Source organism: Macrotis lagotis, chromosome 2 (assembly GCF_037893015.1).
Source record: "Macrotis lagotis isolate mMagLag1 chromosome 2, bilby.v1.9.chrom.fasta, whole genome shotgun sequence".
In the NCBI taxonomy this organism is placed as follows: Eukaryota; Metazoa; Chordata; class Mammalia; order Peramelemorphia; family Peramelidae; genus Macrotis; species Macrotis lagotis.
Window position 1 is genome coordinate 75395937 of NC_133659.1, and position 13139 is coordinate 75409075.

Sequence of the window (13139 nt, forward strand, 5' to 3'; positions counted from 1 at the left end):
AGGGAGGAGGATCACAGATAGGGTAGGTATTTGGGATGAAAGACATGAAGATTACTGACAGTGGAGGAGAAAAAAGAACCATTCAACTTGTGTTTTGCCTATTTTTTTTTTATTTTTTTCCTGTCAAGGAAAAGTATCCTTCAGTTTGAAAGCACAGAAAAATGAGGGGAATATAGAAGACTGAAACCTTAGATAAATAGGGAGACACTAAGAGATTGCTTAGATGTCTTTAACAGGTTCAGGTTACCAGGCCTAGATGATGTACTCTTCACTGTCTTGTGAGAACTGGAAGATACGATCATTGAGCTATTGTCATTATTATTAAGAGAAGGGGAGCTTTGCTAGAGGACCAGAAAAAGCATATGTTGTTTTGATTTTTTCAGAAAAAAGAAGAGAATAGAATCTATAAATTATAGGCCAAGAGAATTGAGTTAAATTCCTGGCTAAGTTATAGAATTTATTATCATTATTATTATAGCAATGACTGATGAAGAACTTTGAAAGGAAGATCACAAGGCACCAATATAGCTTCATAAAAATTAAATCATACCAGGGCAGCTAGGTGGCATAGTGAATAGAGCACCGGCCCTGGAGTCAGGAGGACCTGAGTTCAAATCCAGCCTCAAACACTAATTATGCAGTTATGTGACCTTGGGCAAGTCATTTAACCCAATTGCCTTGCCAAAAAAAATTAAATCAGATCAGACAAACGCCTAGTAATAGGGTTACTGGATTGGAAGATGAGGACTGTAGATATACTTTACCTACATTTTAGCAAAGCATATGACAAAGTTTTTCATGTTATTCTTGTATACAGGATCAGAAAGAGATTAGGTTAATTAGTAGTTCAGCTCAGTATTTAGTAATAGGTGGATTCAGGGAATGACTAGATTTAAAGACAGATCTGTTGTATTGGTTCTATGCCAACATGGAAGAAAACCTTTGGGTGTCCTAGGATCTGTGTTTGGCCCTCTTCTGTTTTATTTATCAATTTATTGATATATTTATCAATGACTTTAGTAAAGGCATAGGTTAGATGCTTATCAAATTTACAATTGAAAAAAAAGCTAGGAAGTATAAATCATTTGTTGGGCAGGGAGGTCAGGACCCCAAAAGTTCTTAAAGGTATAGAAAATTAGCATAAAAAATTAGTGGCAAATTCAGAATGGCTAAGGTGTGACTAGACAACAATTTTTTCTGAAAAAAAGATCTAGGGCTTTTAGGGAACTTGGGAGATAATAACCCTATACTCTGCCATGGTCAGATCTCATCTGGCACACTGTGTCTACACTGCAGTATAAAGAACTTTGTGTCAGGATCATCATAAATGGAAATTGGTTGAAAAAACCTGATGATCTTTAGCTTGGACAAAAAATAAAATGACTTGGGGAACAGGGGAATACTACCACTGATGACTCTCAAATGTAAGAGAAAATTTTTGCTAGTCTTCACAAGGGGCAGAGCAAGGTACAACAGGTGGACATAGCAAAGAAACCACTTTTAGCTCCCTCTTTGTAAGGAAAACTTCTCCACAATAAGAGCAATCCAAAAGTGCAGTGGGCTTCCACAAAGACCAGATGTTTTTAGTGTTGGTGAATTGTGGAAGAGTTCTTACTTATTCAAATTTCATAGGTCGCCTTTGAGGTCTCTTTAAACTCTCATTTGCTGTCATTCTGCCATTGAGTCAAGAGTTTATCTCTGCTCTAATCAGCCTGATCCTTGAACAGAAGATAGAATCAGATAGCCATCCTCCCAACTCGTGTCTGAAGGGAAGTATGTGTCCATGACATATATGACAGAAAAGTCATCCAGATAACGACCACAGGATAAGTGAAGAATTACCATATTTCTGCAAATCTATTAAGGGGACATTAATTATCAGAAATTGTAAAGCAATATTTGAGAGAAAGATCTTCTCTTCCTTGGTTATATGTAGCTAGGTAGACTCTGTTCAAAGAGATAATTATTGGTATGAAAAAACATCAAATTCTTAGTATATGTAAGTGCTTTATTTTTGTCACCATGGCCTGCTTCTCTACCATCTACTTCTGGAGGTTGGGTCTTTGAGTGATGGATAAGGGCACCAATCTCTGTTTTGACTGTACTTGAGAGGCATGCTGCATGAAAGTCTCTTTATTCCATTAACTGTGTCTCTCTAGCACTTGAACTAAGGCTTACCCTTCCATGTTGGTATCTAGGGTTATCTAAAAACATTTCCTCAGGCTTCATTATTCATTAAAATTCATTTTGTAAACATTTATCAGTCACCTCTACTAAGTATGACACACTGTGCTAGACACTGAACAGTAGAAAAGGATGACAGTCTCTGATGACACAGTTGGATTAGGCCAGCCTTGGAAGGCCTTCCTGCTTGGGGTAAAAAACTTTCTGAGGGTCCACTCTGCCTCTGTAGTCTTTAAAAAAACAGAATTCATCCTTTTCATGAGGAATTATTGGAATATACCTTAAAAATATACAGTAAAGTGATTTGTTACTTTTTTTTTTCCTTTTGGAGATTATAGTTTTCAGAATAGACTTTAAAATGACAATATTTATTATGCTGGCAGCTTAGATGGTAATTACTGATCTTTTCAACAAGAAATGTTGAAAAGTATAATTGAGTTTAGCCAATTATAGTTTATTAGCCAATTAGAGTTTATATTTGGAATTTATTTTTTGAATTTCTGCTTTTACCAATTTCTTTTTTTTTTTTAGTGAGCATTTTATTTCACTCAAAAGCTGGCTAAGTTTTCACACTTAAGTTATTTCTCACACCATATACTAGTAAGTGGGGGGGCCTCAGTTATCCAGATATTTATTGGATCTCTCTGCCAAAAAATAGAGCAACTTATTAACTTCTTAGCTTGCTTTGGTGTTTATTTCATCTTTCAAAAGGGAGAGGAACCAATAAGAGGAAATCATGTTCTAGATCTGATTCTCCCTAACAGGATGGAATTGGTTACTGGGTGAGAAATGACCATTCCTTTTAGAATTGGCCATAGAGAAGGAAAGAGGATCAGGGGGATAGTCTGGCATGACCTCAAGATTTTAGGGAAGCAGATTTCTAAATGTTCATGGGAAAGATAGGTAGGATCCTTTGAGCTACAGTGTTTGAAGGGGAATCAACCCCATGGAGTCATGGAAGACATTCAAGAATAAAATTCTGAAGACATAAAGAAAATAATTCTAGTGGAAAAGGAGAATGGTCAGAAGAAATTGATGTAGAGGCTCAGGGAACCTCACTAACCAACTTAGAAATTTTAAAAAATATACAGATAAAAGCAAAGTCAGGTTATAAAAGATTAATCATAGGACTATCCTGTAAAAATAGTATCAGAATGAATTAAGGTTAGTGAGAGAAGCTAAGTACAGCAACAAAAGGGTTTGTTTCTTTTTTTTTTAGCTGTATTTGGAGAAAAAGGAGTATTAAAAAAGAACTAGTAGAACCTTTGCTTGAGATAGATGGCATCAAGATAACTGGCAACAAAGAGAAGACAGAGCTGCTCAACTTAATTCTCAGTCCCTGGCCTCAAGGAGCTTTCTGTTGGGAGAAACAACATGTACTCATATAAGTATATATAAAATAAATAGAAAGTAATGTTCTAGTGGGGAAGCCATGAGCAGCTAGAGAGGTGGTCACAAAGGGCCTAATACAGTGACTGACTATAAGGGGGTCAGACAGCCTGTTTGGTCTCAGAAGGCAGTCCATGCAGGTTACATAGAAGCATAGTTAAACCTGAGAAGGAAACTGTATCTGACCATTATTACTTTCTTAAGAGTGAGCCTGGATAAATCCTTGTAGCATTCTGGCTCAGACACAGGTCAGGTCAGACAGCTACTAAAGTCCCTTCCAGCTGAACTGGGATGAGGTGATGCCCTCCTTCCATATTTTGTATGAGCCTCTGAGAGCCTCTCAGAGCTTGAGGGACCTCAGTTTCTCCAAGACTAAGCCCTGGAAGGCCCAGTCTCTTAAGGACTGACCAGAGCCTTTATAGAATGCTCAGCCCCAGATGAGTACTTGTGATCTTAGAAATCACGGAGACTAAAACCGAAGAAGAAACGCAGCCTTTGTTCATATGAGGAGTATGTCTGCTCAGTGAGGAAATCATCCATCTTCTAAAGTATTGAAATGAGATAGAAGCGCTTATTCAGCACTTAACCTCGTACCTAGCACTCAGGCAGAAGTACATAAGGCTTCCCTTGTCCATAAGGAACTTAGTTTCTAATGGGAACAACACATGAAGGGCAGTTAGGAAGGGGAATTGAGGGAAGCCTCAGTGAGAGCAGCAGTGGGCAGTGGAAAAAGGACCATGATGTGGTGTGGAGGCCTCATCCTGAAGGTTCATCTCCTAGAGGTGGGCCTCCAGGGAAAAAGTGGTGGTGCTATTGAGAGAGTAGACCCCATGGCTTAGAGATGACTGACAGGAACTATGGAAACTGGCTATGGGCAAGAGGAAGCAAAGGTTTCTCTGTTAGAGCCCACGGCAGAGAGATGTCAGGTGTGGGGAGAAGATCAGAATGATGGCCAAATGTAAGCTGCATGAGGGCAAGGGATTCTTTTGTTTTTTGTCTTTGTATTCCAGGACTTTTCACACAGTAGGTTTTTAGTAAATGCTGAATTGAATTTCAGTAAGTATTAAAGATATGATTTAGTTAAAGTATGTGATAAAATATTTAGAGTATACTTTTCTCATTACTATATTTATATTACCCAATAATGTGTTGTTAATTATTACAACTTCAATCAAAATCCACTTAAGAGAAGTTAAAACGTTTGGGCAAAAGAAAGACAAATAGGTTTAGGATTTTCACTATAAAAGGAATTCTTAAGAAGTAAAATATTTAGAAAAACCATTTGATTCTGATAAGAGGAAATTGTTCTTATGGGAGAATACACTAAAATTCTGCAATCCTAGAATTCTTCCTTTTTAAAGGATGTGGACTATGCACAGGTCTCAGAAGCATGATATATTCCAAGTAGAATCAATAGTGTGTTTTTCCTCATTGCTTTTATAATACTAAATTAATAGTAGAGAGAAAAGTAAAAGCATTTTCCTACTCCCATCTTTTTACTCTACCAACTCCTTTCCCTGTTGTTTCCTACCTCTTCTCCCAATTTCTTCTTTTTCTCATTACTCTTTGTTTGCATTTGCTTCCCATTCCTTCATTCCTCCTTTTTTGTTCAACTTCTTTCTCTTTTGCTTCATCCAAGGGTCTAGGTTACAGATCTATCTTTGACCCCCTTAGTGTCAGGGGAATTGCAGTGTGTTCCTTGGCAGTGTGAAAGAAGATCTTTGTTCTAGACTGCCCTCCCTTTATCACGTATTAGTGCCTCACACTGGGTCGGACTCCCTTTTCCTTTTCTGCAGGCTGATACTTGCTCCCAACTCTGTTATTACTTTTGGATCTTTTCCTCATTTCTCTTTACCAGAGGATCATAGATTTAGGATTGGAAGGAAACCTCAGAGACCATTTGGGACAACCCTCTCTTTTGTCAGAAGGGAAGGGTCCAGAGAAGTAAAATTGTCTAAGGTTACACAGTGAAAGTTGGAATGTGATCCCAAGCCCTACCACTTCATGCCTGCCCCTCTCTTCCTCATACTACATTGCTTAAGGATGGATTGAACTACCTGAGTTTGGGAAGCTTTTTAAAAAATGTTTTATATGAACCTATATGGGAAAGTGGGATGTCTTAGAATCTCTTTATCCAAGAGGTTCTTTGTAAGGAACAGGTCTGAGCTTAGAAAAGACCTTCATTAGTGGCTATGAACAATAGTTAGCTTCCCACTCAACTTGCTTCATTTTAAACCTACATCCATATATAACCCAACAAAGCTAGCACAACCTAGAATCAGAGCCTATTGTGTATGATTGGTTAACAAAGTAGAGATTTTTATAAATCATCATTTTTACTCAGGATGAACCTATTTTGGCCTAACATTTGGCTATCTTAGTATGCTTACCAAAAAACAGGGGCTTATACCTAGAAAAATCTTTGTGAGCATTTAGACAGCTACTGTTTCAACTACAAAAAAAAAAATAGAAAAGACTCCAAACCTAATCACTGCATACTCTAGGTACCCATCATTCACTCCAGAGCTCTCCACGGTAGATACTGGCCATCTCTACAGGTAACATTTGGCCTCAATTATAACAGTAACCTCAGTGGAACGAATGAAATGAAAGAGAAAAAGAAAAAGACAAGCTTATTGGGAGATGCCCATAGACAACTAGATAGAACAAAGTCTAGTAGAAGATCACAAACTATCATAGAGTCAGAAGCATTGATACTGCTAGTTTGGGTACCCTCTGCTGAACCTTTAAGTAGGACAAGTGGTTAAGAGATGGGAGTCCATTCACTACTATAGAAGGAAGGAGCAGGTCCACCATTCTAGGGGCAAAGATGCCTGCCTGCCTCTCACCTCACATCACACTGACCAAAGAGTCTTCTGAACGTGGGTACAAGACGTCACTTGAATATTTACCGTGCCAAGGTACTAGAATGACACCTGTTCCCTCAAAATGTCAAGTGTCTCTTTTTGGATAGTAAAGTTTTCTACAAAATCTTAATCCATAACCAGCATGTGGGGACAGCTTTCATGAGGCAATGTCATAATGAATGCAGGAATCCTCATTAGTGGTAACAATACTGATTCTTGCTACCATCCATACCCTTCCTCATCTTGTCCAGCACAGAGAACATTTATATCTATTGGAACAGGGCAGGATTTGCTAGAATGAAATCATAAGGTAGACTCCAGTCAGAAGACACCCTCCAGAGTTTCACACTTGATAATGATCTTTCAGGATAGCACAGAATCAGGGACAGTGCAGAAGGAATCCCAGAAAGGTTCCCCTGCTCCAGCCCTCTAGACTGAAGGGTCTTCCACGGCCCATGGTCACTCCAGGGAGTCGAAAGAGCCCTCTACCTCCAGTACATTTTGAGAGTGCTCTTCTTATTTTGTTTAAATTAAATGATATCCAGCCATGATGACCCTTCCCTTCTCTATTTTCCCCAGCTTTCTACTCAGCTTCTCATACTGACTCTCCTCACCCTTTTTCTTCTTCTCACAGCTGCCTATATAACTCACTTTTGAGCCACACTATTGAATCAGCCAACTATTACCAGTTATTCATGTTTGTCTGTGATTGGTTTAGTAATTTCTATGTTAGCAGCCAAACCAATCACCCGCTGCATGATCTGACAGACATGAATTGGAGAAATTAAAAGAGATGATGGTTTTTCATGTTTCCATGTTTGTGTTTTTTTTTCTTCTCCCAGTTCCGAGTGTTCACAGCCCCCTTCCATAAGGTAGGCTTTGCTGATTTCTGGCTGGCCGATCAGCTGAACAGCCTGACAGTGTTACTTTTGGACCTGGAATATATGATCTGCTTCTACAGCTTTGAGCTCAAATGGGATGAAAGCAAAGGCCTGTTGCCAGATAAAATGGGAGGTAGGGGGAAAACATGCATCCACACTTGAGAGTTAATTTCCCCAAAAATGTTGGGAATGCTGATTAGAAATCCTTATGCCCTGATGAAAGAATAATACCAAAAATTCAAACATTTTGCATTTCTTTTATACTTTTAAAATTTTTTTCCAATTACATGTAAGATTGTTTTCAACATTCATCTTTTTGTAAGCTTTTGAGTTCTATATTCCCTCCCTCATCCCCATGGCAGGGAGTAATCTGATATAGATTATACATTTTCAGTCATGTTTAACATATTTCCATATCGGTCATGTTGTGAGAGAAGAATCAGAACTAAAGAGGGAAAAACCCCAAAATATTTTGCATTTCTTTTTTGCATTCATCATCATTTTAAACTTTGTTTTGCAATTATCATAGCTAATATTTATATAATGCTTTATACAATTTATAAAATATTTTCTATGCATTATCTCTCTAAGACTTTTCAATCACCCTATGCCTAGGTAGTGCAAATCCAACTTACTATGATTATGATTATTGTTGTTATTATTATTATTATTATTTGACAGACAAGGGAACTGAGATTCAAAAATGTGAAGGATAAGGGACAGGGCCATGATTCAAACCAGTGGATGTTTTAATTTAATCTTTGTGCTAGGAGACTGATTTCATTCTAAGAATAGTGAAAACCAAAAAAGCAGATTGTCATAATGTCTTTCTGTTTGTTTTGCAACTAACTATTGCAAGACAGTCACTTTTCATCCTTGCATTGCTTTCTGCTTCATTTTGGTCAGACATCATGCTAAGTGAATTAAAAAATGCTGAGATTCAGAATTAAAAAGAATTCTTTGAAGAAGTGCTTGCAGGGTTTTTTTGCTTGTTTGATTTATTTTTTAAAGAAAACTTTTGGTTATCAAATGAACTGGTTGCCTCCGCAGCTTTAGATAGACAAGCCTATAACTTAGGCACACTCCAAAGGAAGACTTTTGGGTGGTTTGAGAACAGGAGGTTAGAGAAAAATGGAAACCAAAGCTTTCCAACAGTCAACCTGTTCTAGCTTTTCTTCCCTTTTACCTAACTGACCACTAAAAAGTTTGGCAATAAAACTGTTGTCGAGAAGGAAATTAATTTGAGAACTCATCATTTCTCATTTTGTAGAACTGTTGCTCCCAGTGGGTAACATCAACACGATGTATTGGTGTAAGTTTGATAGTTAGGTAGCCCAATATAACTCCATTTTGTTGTGTCAAATAAACTAATTTACCTTTAAGAGAATATAAAGAGACTGAGGCAAAATGGGAATGTAGAAAAGAAACAAGTAAAATTTGTGATTTGTTTCTTCCTTTGAAATCTTCATAGGAACAGATATTTGCCACTCGTACAACTATGGAGTGCGAGCCATTGTTCAGTGCATTCCAGCCTGGCTGCGATTCGTCCAGTGCCTGCGCCGGTACCGAGACACAAGAAGGGCCTTTCCTCACTTAGCTAATGCTGGCAAATACTCCACAACTTTCTTCGTGGTGACATTTTCAGCCCTTTACCGTACTCATTCAGGTATTACCTTGACTATGAAACTTTTTTTTTCCTTATTCTGGTATTCTATATCCATTCTTATGATTATTTCTCATTAAGATTCTAGTTACTCAGGTCATTCTCCTGTTGGGTTTGAGTGGTGTTTTATCTGCTTTGTCCTTCCAAGATATCCTTGTACACCTGCTATCAGTAACACATAATTATTGAATGAAAAGAAGCACATCAACAACTCAGAATGGGAAGAACTTCAGAATAAAGTAAAGGAGAGATCTTGATTTCTGTGCTTTAGGTACTATGCTCTGACACATGGGCATTCCATATCCTTCATTCAGATGCCCAGTTCTTTTTTGAAACCAGGAGAAAAAAAGTAAAATTGCTAGGGAAGAATCCTCTTTGGTTGTCATGTATATTTTTATCTCCCTCTTTTTCCAGTGCTGAAGATTGTTTCCAGCCCATTTAACTACAAATTGAGCTCTCTGATCCCTCTAGTTTCCTATCTCCCTGGAAACCACAGTGATTACCTGATTTGTTCTTGTGTTGTAAGTGGGGGGAAGCTTTTAACTCGAAAGCTGCATGCAATCATTCTGATTTTTTTAACCTTTTTCCAAGTATTGTCAATTCAAGGGCTCCCTACATTTCACTTAAAAATATGCCTTCTTGGGGTGGCTAGGTGGCACAGTGGATAGAGCACCAGCCCTGGAGTCAGGAGTACCTGACTCAAATCAAGCCTCAGACACTTAATTACCTAGCTGTGTGGCCTTGAGCAAGCCACTTAACCCCATTACCTTTCAAAAATTAAAAAAAAATACACTTTCTTTGTCTACAAAATCAACATTTGTCCATATACTAAAGGTTAGATTTTTTATCTGCAAGTTATAAAGGGTTTTTGAAAAAATGATAGCTAACTTTTATTCATGTCATTTATTCATATTATGTCACTTTTATTTATGTTATCTCATTTGAACTTCACAACAGCAACCCCAGGAGGTAGGATGCCATCATTATCCTTATTTTTCAGATGCAGAAATTAAGGAAAACAGGGATTAAGTGACTTGCTAGGGTCAAAGAGCTATTAAGTGTCTGAGGTTGGATTTGAACTCAGATCTTCCTGACTCTAGACCAGAAACTTTATCTGCTGCATTATCAGCTATTTTAAATTATTTTGGTGAGATTCTCTATTTGAGAGTATTTTAGGCTACTCAACTGGCATTTCAAAGATGTAACTAATTTGAAATACGTCTTATGATAACCCTGAAAACTGGGAGATCACATATAAATTTAGGCCAGCAGAGCAAATGAACATATTTCTTAGTTGTAAGGAACCCTCTGTGGTCACTTGGTCTGAGCCTTACTGAAGCATAGATACCTTTTTCTTTATGTGTCTGTCTATGAAGATATCTATCTCAGGATGCCTACAACTATTTGTAGTTTTTAGATCTAGCTAACTCTCTACAGATAGATATATAAATAATATCCTTCTTTTGAAAATCTCCAGAATTAGGGAACTCTATACCTCTCAAGGTAAACCAATTCCCTCTTTTTTTTTTTTCCAACAATTAGGTTAGGAAGTTCTTTAACTTTAATCCCTAGGCTTATATTCTGAACCCAAGAAGAATAAGTTTAATTCTTCTTCTATATAATTTAAATCCTTCCAAATATTTAAGGACAATTATCAAGTAAGTTCAGTTCTTCAACAGCTTACTAAGCTTGGGCCATGTGTGGAATATTTTGCAATGTTGAAGGATATAGCAAGTTTACATAAGACATTTATCTCTGCTCTCAAGGACATAAGTCACAGAATCATTCAGAATAGGTAAAAGGCAGAGGATTAAAAATCTACAAATGGAAGAGACCTTAGGAGTTCAGCCCCCTCATTCTACAGGTGGGGAAACTGAGGCCAGAAAATTGGAGTGATTAGCTTGTATATCTGTATATATTTGTTTGCAGATTTTCTTCCCTGTTGGATTATAAAATCCTTGAGGGCAGGGATTGTCTTTTGCCTCTTTTTTTTGTATTCTCAGTACTTAGCACAAGGCCTTTTATATGGTAGTCACTTAATAATTGATGATTGATTGATTGCCCAAGTTCATATAGTTAGTTGGTGACCAAAGTGCATTCCATATTTAGTAATGGGGAGATATGACACATACCTAGAAAACTATAAAATTTTTAGGCATATTTCTTATGGTTCTTATAGTACTTTTAGTACTTTTCTTTAAAAAATCCCTGTAAGGCAGATAGTGCAACATTGTTATCTCACTTTACAGATGAGGAAGATGAGGTTCAGAGAGGGTAAATGATTTGCCAGGTTAGGCCTTGGAGCCAGCAGTCAAATGGAAGTCTTCTGACACCAAAACTAATATTCTTTTCACTGCACCAGCATAAATGCATCTTTTAGATTAAAATAAATTTTTAGAAGGCTGGAAAGTTGCTTCTACCTAAAGGATCAAGGGAATGCTGTGGAAGAAATGATGTTAGAGATAGTTTTTAGGGAGAGAAATAGAGGGAGAAATTGCAATGGAAGAAGGAGAATGCAGGAGATGTTTAGGACAAAAGGAGCAATCTAGATTTTCTGGAATATAAAGTGTGAGAGAGCTCTGTAGGACTTAGGGTCTCCTTGATTATCAAAAATACTGGGATTTTATTTAGTTATTAAGAGAGAGCCACATAAGACTTTTAAGCAGATCTCTGCATTGAAAAATGTTTCTAGCTGTGAAATAAAGGATTTCTTGAAAGGGAAAGAGAATAAAGGCAGGAAGATCTGTTAAAAGGCTCTTGTGGTAGTCTAAGGAGGTGGTGATAAGAATTGCTTGATTGTGACTATGGGGATAAAAAGGCACAAGGAGAGAGAGATGTGCAAGATATTATTAGGGGTAGAATCCATAGTACTTGGTAATGGGATAGGAGAAGGAAGACACACCGAGGTTTCAGACATGAAGTAAAGGTAAATGGTGGGAGGATAAAGGGGTTAGAGGAAGGAGGTGAGGAACTAGTAAGTTGTGATTTAAGCTTTGCCTCTCTGATCCTAGTGCGATTGTCCCCATTTTACAGGTGAGAAAATTGGGCTGAGAAAAGGTAAGTCACTTACCCTGGGTCATACCTGAAAAGTTCCTGAGGCAGAAATTTAACACTGATCTTGTGGACTCCACATCCCCTACTCTGTCTGCTATGTCACCTTGCTACTACTGTCTGACCACCAATAAACACAGTGAGTTCAGTAGGCAGACGTAGGTGGAGAAGTTTAGACACCAATGAGCTGTCTGGGAAGGGTATCCTATAGCCAGTTTGAGCTTTGAGTTTTCATTTCATTTATGAGCATCAGAAAATATTGTTGTCATTTGAATATCAGTTCTCTACATGTCCTCTATGAGAAATAATTTCTTATTTCAAAATTTAAAAGTTATTTAAAAAAAGTTTTCTGAATGAAATGTTAGGTAACACATTAAATTGAATTTTTGGCTTGTAAAAAAAAAGACCCAAGTTCAAATCCTATCTCATACATATGTTGACTTTGTGACCTTCACACATCATTTAGCCTCCCTCAACCTCAGATTTGGAAAATGACTTGATAGTCTCTAGAGAGTTTCTTCCATCTTTAACTACTTGATCCTGTAATCCAAAGATTTTTCTTGCATATGAAAAAAATGCCTTAGATTTTACTAATTTACTTTGAAATTTTGATATCAGTTTATTTTGATGTCAGTTTATTAATAACTATAAGCAAAAAAGACCCTTTGACAATCAGAAGCCTCTGGCAGTCTTTATTTGTTCTTCAAGGGTTCAGATTGCCTTATTTCATGATGCCTGGAGGTTACTTTTAGAAGTAACATTCATTATGTTAAGTCTAATCATTTTGACAATATAATAGGAACTGTTAATGATTAACAACAGCAACAAATCTTAAAAATACCTCTGAAACAAAAACTTATCCTTTCTTTATAACTACTTGTTTTTCTTATTTAATTTTCAGAGGTTCTGTTGTGAACAAGAGTTTTCCCATTAGGGAGAAATTATACTCTTGGGTCTAGCACTACACCCCAGATGATCTCATTTCAAATTCCTGGGGTCTCACAGAAGAGATCGGACCAGAGTCAGAGGTTTCTTACCTCCTTTAAGTTATCTGGCCAAACACACCCAAACTAAAATTGCAACATTTTGCTTAATATTAGTGTT

The 13139-nt window shown here is 37.2% G+C and overlaps 1 protein-coding gene across 4 annotated transcripts in view; it reads left to right on the forward strand.

Annotated features, from left to right (window-relative positions):
* The window catches only part of XPR1 (xenotropic and polytropic retrovirus receptor 1), a 192023-nt gene that overhangs the window by 116960 nt on the left and 61924 nt on the right, over nt 1-13139 (forward strand). For all 4 annotated transcript variants that reach the window (XM_074222176.1, XM_074222173.1, XM_074222174.1 and 1 more), the window contains 2 exons: nt 7283-7454; nt 8793-8987. In XM_074222176.1, the coding sequence (XP_074078277.1) occupies nt 7283-7454; nt 8793-8987 (367 nt within the window). The remainder of the gene's footprint in view (nt 1-7282; nt 7455-8792; nt 8988-13139) is intronic.